Source organism: Loa loa, assembly GCF_000183805.2.
Source record: "Loa loa unplaced genomic scaffold supercont3.103, whole genome shotgun sequence".
Taxonomy (NCBI): Eukaryota; Metazoa; Nematoda; class Chromadorea; order Rhabditida; family Onchocercidae; genus Loa; species Loa loa.
In genome coordinates this window covers 181,774-200,673 of record NW_018108283.1, presented here as the reverse complement: position 1 = coordinate 200,673, position 18,900 = coordinate 181,774, and the positions used below count along the sequence as shown (strand labels likewise).

Below are 18,900 nucleotides of genomic sequence, written 5' to 3'. Positions count from 1 at the left end.
AAATTTACTAAAACTTAAACTAAAACAATTCGGGTAGTATTTAACAGTGAAAGAAGAGAGAGAGAGAGAGAGAGGGAGAGAGCTGACTGTTATTTATCCGTATCGAGTTCAATTATTTTACATTTGTTGATTTACAGTAGCGAAAAACAATATAATTTAGAACTTTGAAAATTCAAGACTTTTGAACTTGGAATTTTTTACTTCTTTACTTCTTAGATCAATACTGCTGCTTGTGTATTTCATGTTTATCATTAGGCATTAAAAGTTTCACATTACGTATTAAAAATGGATAGGTCAAAGATATTAAATATTTGACCCATAATTAGCATGTAATGTGCATTGCCAAGTTCAAGTTGCTAATTTCATTCAGGGTGGTTAAAACTTGAGAGATGCAAATTTTAGCTAAATAAAGATACAAAGTTAAGTGAAACATAGGAAGCTTCAGAAGAGAGTGCTGATTATTCACTGTCTTTTATTTGCACTAATCCCTTTTTCTTTAATAACCGATAGATAGTGTTCAGTAAGGTTCTACTAAACAAATGATGTCCCGTGATTTTGAAGTCATTATTTGATTCTTCACATCAATAATGCCTAATAATACACCAACGTTATTGTATAACAAATTCTTGGAAGTGCTTTTCTAATTTTCTATTGCCGTTCATTTGTCTAAGCACATTTTAGTATTTTGAAAAGAAATCATATTAAAAACCATTCATATAAGTATTTAATTAAATGATTACTCTGTCCGCTGAAAATCCTCTTTTCAACTTAAAGTTTTAATTTTCCTTTCACTGCAGGATTAGGTTAGAAAAGATAATCCTTGCAGTTCATTTTAACATGAATTTCTTGAATCTTGAATGGCAGAATCCTAAAAAGTATGACCGTTTAAACCTTGAATTCAATTTTCAAGAAATGGGAACTCTGATAAAGCAAGGGAATCTACCTGTCACATTTAGCTTCATGTTGCTTTTTTGTTCAAAGTGCCTGAATTGGAAATGAATTTAAATCACTCGTAAGATAGGAAAACGTAAAGTTTTTTACAGCGAAAAATCGATAAGCAAAACTTAAAAGTAATGCAAAGACTACCGCAAAATAAGAGAGGAAATGGGAAGAATTTGTTGCCACTTTTGCAAGAGGTGTTCACGGAGTAGGCGGAAATACATTTACATTTCAATAATAAAACTTGGGGACATACTGGATAAGTAAAGCCATTTGCTTGTAGTTTTATTAAATCATTTTGAGATTTATTTTCCATTTCTCCAACCCACGCATTATTTTACTCCTATGGGACATCATTGGACGACGAGTATTAAGTCTAGACAAAATACATCAACTATTTGTTTCTTTAAATCAATATCATCTCTCATTACTCATTTGGTTAATTCTTTTTCCCTTCAATTTTAAAAATTTCACCTGCATACTATTCTTCCACCTCAAAAGTTTACCATTCAGAGAAAACTAAAATGAGAAATTTTGAACAGTCCAATATGATAAAAAGAGATGAAGATAAAAAGTGATATATGGAGATTTTGTATTAAAGATTATCTGAAATAATAAATTAGCATCACTAGCTAATTTTTCCTGGTCAGTGGACATTTCCAGAAAAAAAAAAAGATTAATTTTGACATTTTGACACTTACTATCGCTTTTTGAATTTCACTCAGATTTTTCAAACAATCATTTCAAAATACAAATTACACTTTGAAAGTTGTAAAATACCTTAAATCTAGCATTTTGTTTATTAATTGTATTGTGAAAAAATTAAGAGAGAGCTATAAAATTAGTTTATAACGTGGGATTCGATGGAATGATTTCGATGCTATCCACTTATATTCGTCCTAACGTATCGAAGCTTCCTGAAATTCTAACATAGACGGAAATTTTACTATCTTAACAGTTAAAGGATACTGTGGGGTGAATGAAACGGTAGGTGGAAGAATCATGACGGATATGATAAATGGCTACATACTGTATCGATTAATGGTTGATAGAAACAACAAAGGTACACATCCACGACGACACAGTTTAATGCCTATTTCGGAGGGGCAAAAAACTTATCTTTCTCAATTACCAAGCAAATCACTCTTCGGTAAGCTAAGTTTAGGTTGCCGTCATGTTGCGGCTAAAATGTGCGATAAATTTGTTTTTAAACAAGTTCTTTCACTTCTGATAGTCTAATTTAGTACTTTCCATCTCAATTAACTTAAATATAAAATAATTCAAAATTTTGCATTTTTCCCTCAAAAATTGTTCCAAAAGTTCATATTTCTAATTTCAGAACCATTCTGTTTGCCAATAATCCAACACGTACCAATCAAGCAAAGGCTAAGTTCTACCGAACATAATGGCTCAAATGGTAATCTTTTATTGCAAAACTCTCTCCATAATCGTAATTCTGGATGAATTAGTAAATTGGCAAGTATAAGTGATTAGTTTAAAAAGTAAATGGTTTGATTTTAGCAATCAAAGAATTCGATAAATTTCAATTTGATTTTGAAAGGAGAAAATGCTCACTTTATAGCTGATACATGCAGTGATTCGGATCAAACATTGGTCCTTTCTTCTAATTCATACCTATATCGCCGTCGACGAATGTCATTGCTGCAAACGTTAAGATATCAAAATAGATTACTAGCAGATAGTGGAGTTCAATGTCGCAGTCAGCAATCGGATCGAGGTTTATTTCACTTCCCTTGCTGATTAGCACGGTAACTGATGAATACTTTCATTAGCAATGTCAAGTATTAACACTTAATGAAGATCGACGCAATGTGATCTGACAGTTAATAAGTAATTGATAATGTAATGAAGCAATAACAACGATATTTAATAGTAGCGGTAAATGTTTCGTAAAATTGCATGCAATTTCAGGTCGTGAAATTTATAACCACCTGAAAATGCATATAAGATGTAGGATTGTTGACAGATCTGTGAAAGAATTTTAGGCAGTGAAGCAGCAAGAGGACATCACTCACCACATTCGTCTTCAGAATCAAAGGACCCACGAAGGAACTCTTCTATCATTAAGCTGAAAAATAAGTATGAATGGCTATCAAATACTGTTCAAAGTTTAATTATGTAAACTTTTTTTTGAACTTTTTTTAGTACTATACTTTGCATGTTTTCCAACTACGCTTTTGAAGGACATTTGCATTTTTCGGAAAGCGTTCATCCAAACGACGACAAAATGGCGACGAGCAAATTTCCAGTAACGGTTGTACAAAGTATTGTCCAAGCAATGAAAATGATCAACCCATTTATTCTTCCATCCATTTAAATGCAAAAGGTTCGCTTTAGAAAGTATTTGAAAAGAAACGATTATAAAGTCTCAATACTTATTTGAAAATCATTGGTTGAACTTTCATCTAACCATTCTTCAATTTTCATTCTTTAAATACTTAGCATTGTTCGTTGGTTTTTATTTGCTTTTTTTTTTAATGTACTTTCGCTAATGCACATGGTAATGATGATGATGACAATGATAATGGTGATGACATTACAGAAGCTCGACATGGCAAATCACCTTCAACGAATGACAGTGGTCATGAAAGTCAAGGACGAATTGTTACCGATGAGGAATATCAGGTTGATGAAACTGGTTCGTTTTCAAATATATATATTTACAGGACTGTCCATCACTACCATTTCTTAAGACGGTCAGATTTTCTAACGGACAGAGTTTTGATATATAAAATCTCGTCACATTGCTCATCCAAAATATTTCAATCTTCCAGTTATGAGTCACTATTATCAATAATTGATAACGACTAGAAGTAATGTTTCCGACATATTATGAAAACACGATGAAACATACTGTATATTACATTCTATTGAGCTAATTAAATAGTATGCTTTCGAAATGAACAAGAATCTTTTATATTTAGGTGAACGTATTAGTAAGCAGCAAGAAACGGTGGCTGTAATTGAACAAACATCGGAAATTCATTCCGGAACAAGAATAAGGGTAGTAGGTCAACACGAGTGTTCAAATTTAACAAGAAGCCGTGAGTTTTATTAAAAAAATGTTGTGAAAGTATTTTTTGAACAAAAATTTCAGAAATTCAGGAAAATTTTCGAAACTTCAAAACATAGCAAATGGTTTTCCTTTCCCAAATATTTTTAAGTTTGCTCAATTTTTGCTACTATTTTTCAATCTCCGTTTTTTATGGCCTCAGATATTTTTGTGTTAATTTAAAAAATTTCAAAATTTCATTCTATATTTGTTTTGGCACCACCAATTATTACAAATGATAAAATTCAAATGTTAAGATCTATTTTACGTTTAGTGACAGGTAAAACATTTAGCAGTGAAGTAATCACCGAAAAGGATACTCTAGTCACTTTCGTCTAACTAAATCGACTAATATATTGTTTGCTTGCAAAGTCGAATTTCTACTATTGAATAAGCCGCTAATTTCATATTATTACAGTATCATGTCCTCAACTTGGTTTGAATTTGCTAATTTGTCATGAAATTTGTCGTCGAGCGATGTCAAATCGTCAAGAATTCATATTAATAGATGACACGGATAGTGAGGACGATATTGAAGATATCGAAGCCTTTATCCCCGTCATTCAGAAACCATTTGTTGCTGATAAGGTCTATAATCAATTACTCTTGGTTTGACTTTTGTCAACAGTTTACTTATTAATATGATGTGGTATAAACCATTCTTTATTTTTTCATCTGAACTTGACGACGAAATTTTTACTGGACATTTTTAGTTGGAGATGTATTTACTCGTATGTTCAAGTAGAATTGTTTCTTATCTCTTACTTACAGTAATTATTCTACCGCCTATCGCAGATTTTGCATGCGAGAATCTTAAAATAATTTTTGAATATTCATTTGCATAATTATAATTTATACTCAATTCACCTAAACACGCAGAAAATTACCTAAGGAATTATTCATTTTCAGTGTTATAGAATTCGTCATAGACCTTGAAATTTCAGAATCAATTGAAAGAGGATGCAAATGACAGCACTCCGACAAAATCATTGCAAAGTAGCAGTTGTGAAACAGCAGAATGTATCATTGAAAAGGATGAGTTCAGATATGCGACGAAATTGCATCGAGATTGCAGTTTACTTGAAAGTAGTATCTGTTTATGAAATAATGAAATATTTGCTATATTTAGGATGAAATAATACTTAAAAGTTTAAGCTCAAGAAAACAGTGCCTGCAAAGAATTCCCTTTTGCACAACAACAACATCTACGAATCAGCGAAAAATTACAACATCTGAGATTATCAAACGGTTATGTAACTGGACAAATGGCATATATTTCATCGAGATCTGGCAAAAATTCACCAATATCACGTATTTCTACGGAAACGTGAGCGCTTTGAACTCAGAGAATCAAAAAGTACGAGAAAAGCACGTTTTCTGACTCTGTTAATCTATGATGAGCATATATTATTCAAAGAATGTAATCTATAGAATAGTACAAATAATGTGCTTAAATACATAATGTATGGTATTATTTTTATGCATAACAGGTAGTTTACAAATATCTTATGTTAGCCATTGCAACCTTTTAGAAGCAGCCATAATTGTGGTAGTTATCAACAGTCATCTTTATGATAGTTTTTTCGACACAATTAATAATTAAAAAGTTATCTTTCGGCAGCTTTTTCACCTTTCCTTTCTAGTTCTTGTATTTTAGTGAGAAACAAGACGATGAAGAAGAGGAAAAGAGAAGTTCGTCGACGGATGCTTTCTTGCGAAATGAAATGGGAAAAGAAATACTTGATTGTTATCCAGAACTGGATTCACTTCCTTCCTTCTATTCGGATGATGAAGAGGATGATGATAATTTGTCATCGTTGATGCTTGATCATTATCTGCCACCGAAATACAGTAAGTAAATAAATAGTCTATCTCTTTTTGGCATATCAACAAAGATCCTAAACGGAAAAAAGTTGTAAGAATTTTCCGAAATTTTAAATAAGAAAATAAAGAACAACCTGAAACTCAACAAAAAGATTTCAAAATTGCAATATTACCTACCTGAATACTTTCGCTATTAATTAATCTCCTATTAATAGCTGTTGATACCTTTGCTAGCAATTACAGCTATTAATTAATTTCCCCTGCCTTTTGGCATTCTTGACTTTGATATTTGAAGTATTTCATATCACACCTTTCAATCTTTATTTAAAAACATGCGAAAATTTCATTGCTCTATCAATCCTTGGAGAGAATGCAGCTATTAATTTTGAGGAAAATTGTTAGTTAGAGCTTTACTTTGGTCCTCAATCGCTCCATTGTAAAATGGTTTGAAGCAGGTGGGACAGCTGCAATTAGCATAAATTTTTCGCAAAGGCTGTAATGATGCATGAATATTGGTTTCCGATTATATAGCTTTGTTAGAGCATCTGTATTTTCTCTGATTATCAGTTCTTATTGCTTGTGCTTACTTTTAATATCATTGATTCTATTTGTTTAGAAACTAATGACAAGTTTTGAACTAAAATAGCTGGGCCAGACACAGGCGGATGACCATAGCCTCTTTTTATCTTCCTTTTATATTTCATATCTCAGCTCATGGTTTCTTAATGATAAGAGATAGGAGGGATTCAGTGAGAGTCAGCGTTAGTACTGAGAAAATGCATAATTCGAATTGACCACTGGTCGAGGTAAATGGGAAGTACGCAGACCACCCCCATTCGGGCATCAGAAATCCAGAAATCATGTTTAATATGCATAATATCTTTTCGTACAATGTAATCTTCTTCTTATATCATTTTGTATTTCTGACCTGATCAGTTATATGTAATTACCGTTCACATCTAGGGAGTACTGTATTTAATTCATCGTTTCTTTTATGAACATAGTGCAGAAATTACGATAATTTAAAGAATAATAGATTTATCAAAATATGACTTACTCGTACAACTAACAGTTTCTCAGACTAGAATGCGTACTTTAGGCTAGTTACCTTATCATTATTTTTAGGTTTCTCGAGCGATTGGAAGAACAGTAGCCATCGGTCATCCTCTTTATCATCGCTTGTCACACATTCGGATACCGATTAGTACAGTTTTATTTCTCTTTCTAAGATTTTTTTATTTATTATTTATTAAAAAGTAATCTCATCATTAATGCCACTATGAGACGGATAATTGGTTTAGGTCAAAGATTAGTAAAAATGTCAAAATGAGCAATGGATATTTCTCTCTTGATTTTATTTTGTCAAAAAACTTGCAAATTTTGCTAAATTTACCTTAAAAGACATTGCTCGAGAAAATAAACTCCTGAGAAAGACACTGCTCGAGAAGGTAAACTTCCGAGAGAGCATGTTTGGTCAGTCCAAAACCAAACACTAAAAAGACTGTTGTTATCTTCATCATTTTTGACGTATATTCAAAATTTTTCCTTTTTGCTTAATTCCTTCAATAGGCATTTCGAGATGAATATGACAGCAGTGTTGACATTTTAGCATAACTGCAAACGGCAATTTGAATAGAGAATTGCTTAAGTAAGGAAAGCGGCTTTTGACCATTATTTTTCAACATATATTTTTATATTTCAAATATCGCAGCAGTGAGCACTTTATTTCTTTATAATTATGCTTGCTAAATGAATGCAAGAAATGCCAAGTATTTTCTGATGCTAATTAACAACTCCTAAATTAGTTCTTATTAACTTGCTTACATAGTTATTTTCCTTCTTTTCGCATGATGTAATCGTGTTGTTAATGTTATCCAAAAATGTCTGAGACATTAGAAGATTTTGTCCTAAACGGTAGAAAAGAGAAACAAAAGGAAAAAGATTATCTAAGGACGGAAATTTGCTTTGCCACATGCTTCCCTTCCATAACTTCTTGTAAATTGTTTTCAATTCATTAGGATGTTTTTTGTAGTGAATTTCAGAAAAATTTACTACAAACACTACTCTGTTTCAATTATATATGAGTGTGCACGTAAACTTTTGCTACTTCCAGATGTTTTGGAGATTATTGATTTTTCACTAAAAGATTTTAGAAGTACCAGAGGAAATATATTTTGGGGATCGTTTCATTCACAAAAACGAGAATTTCACAGTGATTTTTGCTCATTAATTAACATCGTCTTAATTTTTTTAATGCAATCTGGGATAGATCAGGTCAGCAAATGCTCACAATACAATTTGTAAATGATAATGGACATTCTAAAAATTTTAACAAGTAAACTTTCTGAACACATCCTATTTCAACAGAATCAGAAGAGCGATTCATAGCAAGTTAAATTTACTGAAATGCAATCGTATAGCTTATAAAGATAGAAAGACACAAAATAGAGCAAATGTTAATGAGAATTTTCTTAAATTAAATTACTATCTTTTCCTGTGCACTCGGCAATGGATAATACTGATGGTCTTCTTAGGAAGAATCTCATTATACCTTTCAAGAAATATTCAAATTAATAGTGTTCAGAAAACTGAATAGATTATCAATTCTCTTTAATATCTTTTGCATCGTAAGAACTATCTGGTTAGCATGATTAGCACGGAACTCTTATCACATTTTCTCAATCTTTTTTAATTTCAATGTCTTTTTTAATGTTTTAAGCAGTCATGGTTCAAATCGATGATTCGGTAGTGCATTCAGGAATCAATCACCGGTAGAGAAATAAGCACAACGTAGTTACACTAGATAGAAACTTTCTAATTCTCTATAACATCTTCCGCTTTCTTATTTTGGCTAAACTTATTTTAGAAAAATTAAATTGTATTTTCTAGTGTTTTCTTATGAGATTAAAATACCTAAGGGCATTTTTTAAAAAACAAAACTTCCTACTTTTCTATAATTTCTTCCGTGTTTTTTTCAATTCCAAATTGATGCAATTTTTTCTGATGCAAATTTTTGATGCAAATTTTTTTTTTCTGATGCAAGATGATGATTTTTCTGATGCAAATTTAATCTTTCTGAGAGTTTTTAGAATGTGAAATTGAAATTTTTCACAATAATACTCAAATTTCACTATTTAATTTTCCTTTTTCTAATTGTATTAGTTTGGAGTAACAATTTGCTTGATATTGACGGATTGAATCACATGAAACGGCCAAAATACGGCAAACATTAATTTATTCCCTCGGAATGTTGTGGAATGTGGCATTCAACCGTCCATCCATGGTCAGCCAACAAAAAACCTTATTAATTCCCTTCTGGCCTACTGTTCCAGCAAAGTCTTAGTGATAAAACTGACCACTTTGATGCGAATATCTCCAGCAATTTTTGTATTAATTAAAATAAAGGAGGAAATTTGAGAATTGTCCAGTACCTGCCCCTCTTATTTGGCGCTGAAACTTTCCTTCTTTTCTTTTGAATCCTCCCCGTTCTTCCTCCTTTCAACTCTGTAGCAATGGGCGCAGTTAGATCATGCTTTGTCAAATTCAATTTGCCTTTTGTCGAGTTTACTGCTAGCCTCTTTCACTTTGCCAACCCTTCTAACTCCGCTTACTTCCCCAAACTTATTCATTTCTTATAGTATTCATCACGTCAGAAAGCTTAGTTAGCTGCTTACATTCTTTCCGATTCCTTTCAAGAAGCTATTAATCGATTTATCAGAGGGAGACGTAAAATATGATTTTCTACCTCACTCTTCTTATCAGCTTTATAAAAGGTATTTCCTGAATGGTAAAAGATGTTAACTTAAGGATGAAGTTAAGGATACTTAAGGATGTTCTAAGGAACTAGATGAAAACGTAAAGAGCCAAACTTTGTTTGCTAGTTCCTTCCTGAATTATCGTAGTTATAACAGGAAAAACAAGTGTATAAGTTTTTAAATGAATAAATTTAGAACACTGAAACCATTGCTGTCATAAACATGAAATGATAGCTTCTGGAAAGTGAACTTTTTTCTGCTTAAAGTTGTTTTTAATATAGCTATAAAGTTGTCATCAATATTGTCATCAATACTGTTAGGTACGAGTTTCAGCACGAAACTAGCTGTTAATATTATTTTAATTCAAATTTTTTACCCATTCAGGCATTCATGACGCAGTCAAAAACATCTGCGAAAAGAATTGTCCATCGTTGAAATTTAATTCAAATTGGCTGAAAGAAGTATGCCAAAGGAAATTCTTTTCTCCCTCTTTTCCATTTCCCTCAAAAGCTTTTCACTTGTTACTAGCCAGCTTACTGATATGAACTTTTCTAATCGTTTTTTCAAACGTCATTTACGCTAAAAAATGAGCATTAGCCCAAAGAACAGAAAAACATACAAAAATAATAAAAGCGTCAATTTGATAACATTTTCTTGAATTGAATAGTAGGAAAGCTGCTAAAACAATAGCAGTAGACGAACTGCTAATAGCAACGGTTTTCTTAAACAAATAAAGCCTGAAAGTGCGTAAGGCTTTAGAATACATAAATCCATTGCATATCCTAAGGCTTTCACGATTTCCTCAATTATTTCTTTTGTTATTAATTACAAAAAATATTAAATCTCAATATTATTATCTTATTCAAAATTAATATGTGGCAATTATGTTTTGGCGAAGTTATATTTCGGAGTGTTTAAACTGAGATGATATCGATATCACATATCACATATCAGTATTAACATGTCAAAAAAACTGAAACTTGCATTAAAATAAAACGGAACTTTTCTGGCATGTAATACAATTTTATGATGTTCAAACCTCCTCTTCAATAAAAAGACGGAAATTTTGAAGCCAAATAGTAAATTTTGATAAATTGAAATTTCTTTTTTTGGATAAACTAAATTTAAATATAAGCTCATATAATACTTAATTGATCGCGAAAGTTTTCTGCAAATTTTTACTAGTGAAATAATTAAAAATTGTTCTGACAATAATTTTACTATCACCAAGAAGGTCATTTAGTTCTTTTTGAACATAATTTTATAAAACTATTTGACATTCAACTTTAAAATAAATACAAAATGTCATCGATACGGTGATTCTATTGATATTTTATATATTCTTTTTAATAAATTTTAGGAATCTTTTAGTAGTATTGTTTGTACAAATTGAATGATTTCTCTAGTCAGATAAAGTTTTGCTAAAGTTAATAATTATGTGTTTGAGTATTTCTGATAAGCAGATTTCTAGTTAAATGATAAATTATTCTTCAAATATGAATAAATCCGCGATTACACATCAAATTTGCTCGTAAACATGTGAAATATCATCTTTAAGATATTTCTTCCATATGTTAATGCTTATTTTATTTGAAAATTTCATTCATGATTTATAGCAAACTTTTTCATCATTTAAAATCATTTTTTACCCTGTTGACTGTCAATCTTTTTACTTGTCATGAAGTTATTGGCGATTATGTCATTTAAGTGCTTAATGCTAAAGATATTTTTGTCATTTCGCAAACTTGAAATTTATGGTAAATGTAGTCGACAACAGCATGAAGCGTTTTTAAGCTTTCTTCAACAGATCACAAAAGCCACTTCTCATTATTTGGACTCATTAATATTATTTTTGATGCAGCAGTTACTTGCTGCTACTTATTACGCTTTTCTAATATAAACTTAACCACTATTATCAGCCTCCATGACTTTATTTTAATTTTGAAATGTAAAAATTTTGCTATAAAATTTGAATTAACAAAGAATTTGTCCAAATCTTCTCCGCTAAAAAAAAATTTAAATTATGCTTGGGCTTAGGAAAGCAAGTTATATCTGTTTCATTTAAAAGAAAAATGAAAATTTTGAGCGAAGAAAAAGAATAGTAAGTTTGTAATCACTCTTCCACATCGCTAAAACGTGTAATTCGTTTGTCAAATGGTCGGTGACCGCAATGGAAAGAAAACGTCTTTTTTTTTTTAAATTAAATTGCAAATGAAGTGGATCAGGTCGATGGAGTGATAATTTGATCCAAATCTAAGAAATATAATTGAAAAAAAAATGGTATTACAAGTTTGTTGTTAAAGTTAAGTTCGTACCTTTGCTTTCACATTCATTCTAAATTGGTTTTTAGTACATTGTCATCCGTGGAGCGACAGCGAAGCAACAAAGTTGGAATTGTAACTCAAACGGATCTAAGTCTAGTCCACATCAGTGATCAGCTTAGCTCTTATCTCAATGGCCTTACACTTGACAGCAATATCCAAGATGCAACTTTTTTCACATATCAGGTGATCAATTTTGCGTTTTCCTTTACCTTTTTTGTAATATCTTTCTTTCTTTCATTCTTAATTTTTTAAAGGGTCCGTTCCCTAAAATAATTGAAATATATTAATTGGTTCAAGAATCATATTTGTCAAGAATCTATCCAGAAACAAGAAATCACAAGAAGAGCCTAATCTTTAGAGCATTTCCTTGACGACGCTATTCATTTCTTAACTGTCATTACAGGTTATCTAAGATAAGTCATACTTTGGAAAATTACATCATTCCTATTCAACATTCCCATTTTTTGCCCGACTTTCATATCTGTTTCGATTTTTGATAAAGTATAATTACTGCAATTATTTTGAATCTTTGAAAGGTCAAAGCATTAATAATTTCAGAATAGAAAAGTTTAATTGTGGCCAGAAAAAAAGAGAAGCGAAATTTTGGAAAGAAATTTGAAGTAATCCCCGTACAATTGAATATTATTAACATCATTATGACAGCATATTGCTTGTTGATTAGCGAAAAGTACAGGAGTGAGAAGATGAAAGCTGTAAGATAAGCTGTCGTAGATGACATAAGAACATCCTGTTTCTAATGATTAATATTGCTTCACCGAAATGATGAATTAAGCGAATGGAATCACTTAGCTTGCTGACCCAATCTTTGGGGATCTTTTCTTTCATCTGATTTTTGACAAATTTTAGATTATTAATATTTCATTATTTGATAAATTTCGACAGACTATTTGGATCACCAACAGAATGTTCCATTTGAATTTTCATATTCTATAAGTGCGATTTGTGATACCTTAATTTAAAAAGTATGTAAATTTACAAATTCCCTTCTAATAAGATTCTGATTCTATTTTGTTTTGTTATCTCTTTAAATACTTATCAGAATCCTTCTTACTTACCTGTTTGAATATCGGAATTTTAGCTGGATCCTTTGGGATAAAATAATATCAAAATGAAAGATGTTCCTGTTCCTTACAATTTAATTACAAGTGTAAAGTCAGTAGATGTGTGTCATATTCTTGTCCTCATCTACCATGGCAAATTAATAAAGACAATGTGTTGTGTTAAATCTCTGTTACTTATAGTAAGTTGAATTTTATGGAAGAAAATTTTGGCTTGAAAATTGAGCGTGAAAATAGCACAAACCTTCTACTGCTTTAGTTTTTTCAAAGAAATCGTCACCTTCTGCTGTTCATCTTTCTTTTTCTGAAGAAGTATGGCAATATTGACTTTACTTTTGAATCAATAAAGAACGGAATAACTGCAAACTAAGAAGGTAAAGTAATGTTCTTAATGATTCATGCTAATAAGAAATAATTTTTGTTTATTCATACACTTTTGAAGATTAGCTTAAGATGTGGGAACGATAGATGCAAATACTGCCTGTGAATGACACTTCTATTAACTAGAAGTATTATTTAAGGTGTGAATATCATGTTAGCCATGATTTTGCTTCCATCTAAAGCGCTTTGTATTTTTCCTATTTTACAAATATTTATTGCAATGCAGCCTGCATTCGGATGCACTATTATTGTTTGGTTTATTGATGGCGTGATTGGAGGTGTATTTGCGCCAATAAAACACTGAGCATAGCATATCCTTGGAATTCATCCTTAGCAATTATCAACCTTGGCTGCAGTAAATTGATAATTTTGTCTCATAAAATGTGGGTTGTGGGAAGTGAGTTTAAGTTTAATGCGTGAAATTTCTTGAGGGGTAAATGTTTCATTTGTAAGTCAAAAATAACATAAATGCTATAGCATTTACGAAATCTATCGAAAGTGTTGAAGAACAGCAAGTTTTCAACATCACAAAAATCGTCAAATCACAACGAAATTCGTCAAAATCAACTTCCAAAAAATCGTCAAATTACTAATTTTCGAATTTTCGTTTTAATTCGATTTACTATCATCCGACAACATCAATCCTCTTCTCCTTCTTCTTCTTGAAATATTTCTATTTCAATCTGCTCTGCATTAGAGTCATGTCATTGATTCTATCGATTTTACAGCACATTATAAGACATCACTTTTCGACAATGGTGGCATTTTATGCCATAAACTCAATGCATTACGTCAGATCCTTTCATAACTTGGCAAGATGGGTTGATTAAGTTAATGATAAAAGATTGCTCGGATGTGCGAGCAGATTCGTTGTCAAGATAGCATTGAAAATCCAATGGAGTCAATTGTTTAACGTTTAACTTAGAATGTTCGCTGGATTCTCATTCGTTGAGAGGATTCCATTCCATTACTACAGATGTTAAATCAGCGTCGATTCCTTCTCTAAAGCCAATTCTTCTTCATCTCTTAAATACATGAATTATAATTATTCGTAGATAAAAAGACGTATTTTAGATTTTCGGCCTGAAAACAGAAAGATTGCAGTGCGATACCTAATATGATGTCATTTTCATCATTAGCTTCTTTGCAGATGTCACTTTTGAAGCTGAGTGGAGAGGTTCCCCTGTTGACCCACAACATCTGTTCAGCCTAGCAGAGCCTCTTATTTCAACAATAGGCTTCAAAACAAGCTTATGGAGTCCATATCTATCCATCTATCATTCTCTATGTTATTTGCATATAATCGTTTCATATTCCTCTCTTTCCTTTTGTTTTTGAGGGGATGTGATGAAGATAAAGCCTGAAGTACAGCATTTTAATGTATTTAATATGATATGAATTCTTTGTTTAAATAGTCGTCCCATGAAATTAAAGTTGAGTTATCAATGACTAAAATTTCATTTTCGTCACCATTGAAATTCTCTTTGACCAATTTCATTCCAACAAACGCATGCAATCAATATTGTAAAGGTAAGAATAATACTCAATAAAAAATGAGAACAATAACAAGTTACTTTTTATTGTTACAACAATGGTTAAAACTGAAGAAAAGAAAAGAGAATAAGAGTAATGACCAATCGATTATAGCATTGGCTAACTGTCCAATTTTTAGGGAATGAATTTCTTAGCGAAACATTTTTTCGAGTATCAGTCATTGAATAATCGACCACATTATGGTGTGCAATTACACAAAGTGGTTCGTTCATCCTCTTCAAGTCATCTTTATTGTTTGAAGTGCAAATGCAAATGCAAGTGTTCCAACATTGAATGAATTTCAGCCACCTTCACAGGCTGGTGCTGATCAATCGGCATCTTGGGCTCCAAAATCGATGATCAATGCGGGCAAGAATCAGGCTGCACCTGCAGCTCGTGCTAATCGTACTAACACTGAATTGAAGCTTGGAGTACATCGATTTGGACGGGCAGCCAGACATGAATTTCGAGAATGGGGTGATAAACATGGAGGTATACAACTAACAAGTTATTCGGCTCTAATTAACTGCCAAATCTTTTTCTTTCTTCATTTTTAATGATCTGTTTACTTTATTCAGGTGAAGTATTCTCTTCAATTGACATTAAGGCTGATAGGTGGCAATATGCAAAGTGTAATTATAATTCAACTTTGTTATCATAATGCTGCAATTCTTAAATTTTGATTTCGGTCTAACTTTTCTAAACTGGTGATAATCTATTGCAGAGCTAAAAGGTGAAAAACTAGCACCACATAAGGATCCTCTAACGAAATTCTTGTCAAATGAAGAAAATACACCACGGAATTTGTTTGATTGCGAATTTGAGGAACAGATTTTCCAAACGGAACCGGAAACTCTACCGGAAGTGCTAGCAAGAAATAATAAAGCGGATGAAATTGATTTGTCGCTCTCCTGTGCTGATACAACTCCTGTATCTTTCTATTTATTCTTCATGTTAATTCAAGTTTTTTTTTAATTTCAAATTTATGGAAAAAAATTGTAAAACATACGGAAGATTGAATAAAATTTATTGTGATTCACTCTTCCTCCCTCTCCCTCTATTTACCGTTTCTATTGATTGAACACCTTGAAGGCCTCTTCCATTTTCTTATTTATAGAAAACTTTTCAGTTAAAATCATTGGACTAAAAACTTCTAATATTTCAATAAAAAAACGCAAAATAATTTTTTTTAGGGCACAAAGTATGAAACAGAAGTGCTAACCATCCTAACATATGCACCAAATGTACAATTCGTAACAGCCACTGTCAAAAAGGCCAAGTTGTTACCTTTTAATAACAGTAAGTTGGGTTTTAAATTTCAGATTTGAAATTAAGTTCTTAAAATGCAAATAGGTAAATTTGTTTCAGAACCGTTTGCTCGGGTAATGTTGTTCGATAAGCGCCGTCTGTTGGAGCAGAAACAAACAACGGTGACACCAACGTCTATTTGTAATAGATGCCTCACTACTGATTGGTAGGAAACATTTATCAGTTCAACTTTATCAGTGCAATAAAATTTCAAAAGTGCAGGCCAGAAGTATATATGAACTTTAATGGTTAGAATACCAAATTGAAATAGTTGGGAATTTTATATCCTGCAAATGTACTTGTCAATGGATCGATAAGTCTATGAGTTCATGCTATTGTATTTGCAGCACCTTATGATATGGTAATTTATTAGTGACATAATTTTAATTCGAAGAAATCTGTTCCATTTTTTAATGCAAAGTACAATCAGTTTTAGTAATTGTTGATTGTTAAGTTGTCATTACTTTATTCATTGTTGATCAATTTCTATTTCAGCACACAAAAGCCATCCACATCAAGTCCTCCGTTGTCTTCTCCCTCAGCTGGTTGTTCTGATACAACGCTTATAATACGACCGACGGATGCCATCTTTTCGGAGTCCTTTTTGTTTCATGTCACTCCACAAATGCTTGATAGATGTCATATTGTCATCGAAGTGAGTTACTCATAAATTCTTCTCCTGTTTTTTTTTTCTTTTCCTTTCCTTTTTTTTTTAATGAATGAATTCAAAGCCAAAAGTACTTGTTTGGCTAGAAGCCATTATAGTTGTAGCGTTCTCTTTCAGTTTATTATTGATTGACTTTATTTGTTTATTCATTACTTCCATTATTTCTCTTACAATATTTACTTTAAATTAGTTTATTTTTCGAAATTCATCCAATCAGACTTTCATCTGTCATACTGTAACAGTCCAATCACTGATGGGATGGATTATACGTTCCCTCAGAACTCATAATGCAAGCTTTCAAATCGTTACTGCGTGATACGGGCCAGTAATTGAATTGATAAGATCGTGGTAGAATGGTCGGACGAGCGAAAGTAATGTGATCCCTTTACAGATGTTCGATACTGATCCGGCTGATTGTAATAATGGGCCGATTCCAATTGGACATTGCGTGATTGGGCCGATGTGTCCAGGAGCCGGATATGTTCACTGGTTACAAATGATCCGGAAGACTGGATTACCTATTTGTATGTGGCATCGCTTATTCAAGAATTAATGAGGGTTGTACTAATGAATCTAAAGTTTTACAAATCATAAAATCTTCTACAGGATGGGTTGTATTCATTTTTCACTTTCTTAATTGTATTTACATTACTCATTGTAACATACATTCCACTTTGTGTTTTTGTTTATATACCTGAAATGCTCATAACTTATCAAACTTTATGCATCACTTTAATCTCATCACTATAACAATGTTCCCTTACATTAATAATGTTAATAAGGAATGAAATTGCTGTGAGAATGATCAGGTAGAAAATAATTGATTGGTGTAGCACAGTTTATGTTTACAGTAATTAAGTTATGAGTCGATATGAGTATGATATCAACCATGTCTGTAATAGGTATGTCAGCAGTACGGTGCACTGAATGTAATTCAATATTGATGGTAATATGTCACAAAAAGATTTTGAGAATGAAATTTCAGTAACGGTTCTTTATAAATGTGTTTTATATATGATGTTTATAAATAGGCTTTAAAAAGTGGTGCATAAATATTTTTCAAATGATGACACAAACATGTATGAGATTGCAAAGGGAAATGCGAAAAATTGGGTAAATTAAATAAAACTTTGTTAAATGCAAACTGTGCATACTTTCAATTCCAGTTCCAGCAACTATAGACTTTGTTTCATTTCTTCTTTAGAAGATATCCCGAAAGTTCAAAAAAAAAGAGTTCACAATTGCAAATTAGTTGACAAGTTTTTTTTTTGTTAGAAAAAAGTAATAAGCTAGAAAATGAAATTAAATAGTATGAGGAAGAGAGTGAATGACATCACAATAAGTGTACCCTCAGGCTTTTGACTCCTGTTACAGAAATCAATATCGTTACAGTAACAGACAATGTTTTGAATCCCGAACATGTACTCCGTGGTACAGTGTGGCTTCTCGATGAGTTCCGAAGTTTCCCGTATGTATGATTCACCGTTCACCAATCTGAGAATTGAACATAGCTCAAATTAGTTAAAGAATTGTTAATGGAAGCAAGAAAACATCTTTTGCATTCAAATCACAGTTCGTGCAACGTTTATGTTCAAAGATCATTTCACCAGCAAAATCAAATAACAAATTCTAAAAGAATTTCGCGAAATTTCAAAAAAGCTCATCATATTTAATGAGCTTTTAGCCTGGGATTGCTTACAGATACTGTTAAGACATTAATGCGTATTCCGAGCAACTCTTACCTGAATGTTTTGTTCTCGCATCCTTTGCTGACATACTGGTCGCTTGCTAAAAGAGATTAATTGATAGGAATTTATATTGCAGCAGCAGCAGCAGCAGCAGCAGCAGCAGCAGCAACGGCAGAACACTTCAAATTTTACACATTTTTTGATAATTTTGAAATAAAGTTGGACAAGAAACCATCTTACCAAGTGATTTAATGCAGTAATCACCGTAGCACAAGCCTAAATTACATTCGTATGGCATATTGCATTGGAAACATTTTCGTTTTGGATTT

At 31.9% G+C, this 18,900-nt stretch overlaps 1 protein-coding gene across 1 annotated transcript; it reads left to right on the top strand.

Moving 5' to 3' along the window:
- Positions 1 to 1,941: 1,941 nt before the first annotated feature.
- LOAG_17617 (hypothetical protein) lies at positions 1,942 to 17,641 on the top strand (the record flags this gene model as incomplete). Its single annotated transcript, XM_020450279.1, has 20 exons — positions 1,942 to 2,089; positions 2,279 to 2,356; positions 2,522 to 2,677; positions 2,946 to 3,039; positions 3,144 to 3,286; positions 3,503 to 3,598; positions 3,885 to 4,004; positions 4,431 to 4,600; positions 4,957 to 5,098; positions 5,168 to 5,339; positions 5,670 to 5,863; positions 6,962 to 7,040; positions 11,942 to 12,098; positions 15,048 to 15,131; positions 15,214 to 15,400; positions 15,633 to 15,838; positions 16,102 to 16,207; positions 16,277 to 16,382; positions 16,712 to 16,871; positions 17,275 to 17,641. 20 exons carry the CDS (start codon positions 1,942 to 1,944, stop codon positions 17,434 to 17,436), a joined length of 2,760 nt encoding a protein of 919 aa, XP_020306072.1. The 3' UTR covers positions 17,437 to 17,641.
- Positions 17,642 to 18,900: the final 1,259 nt, after the last annotated feature.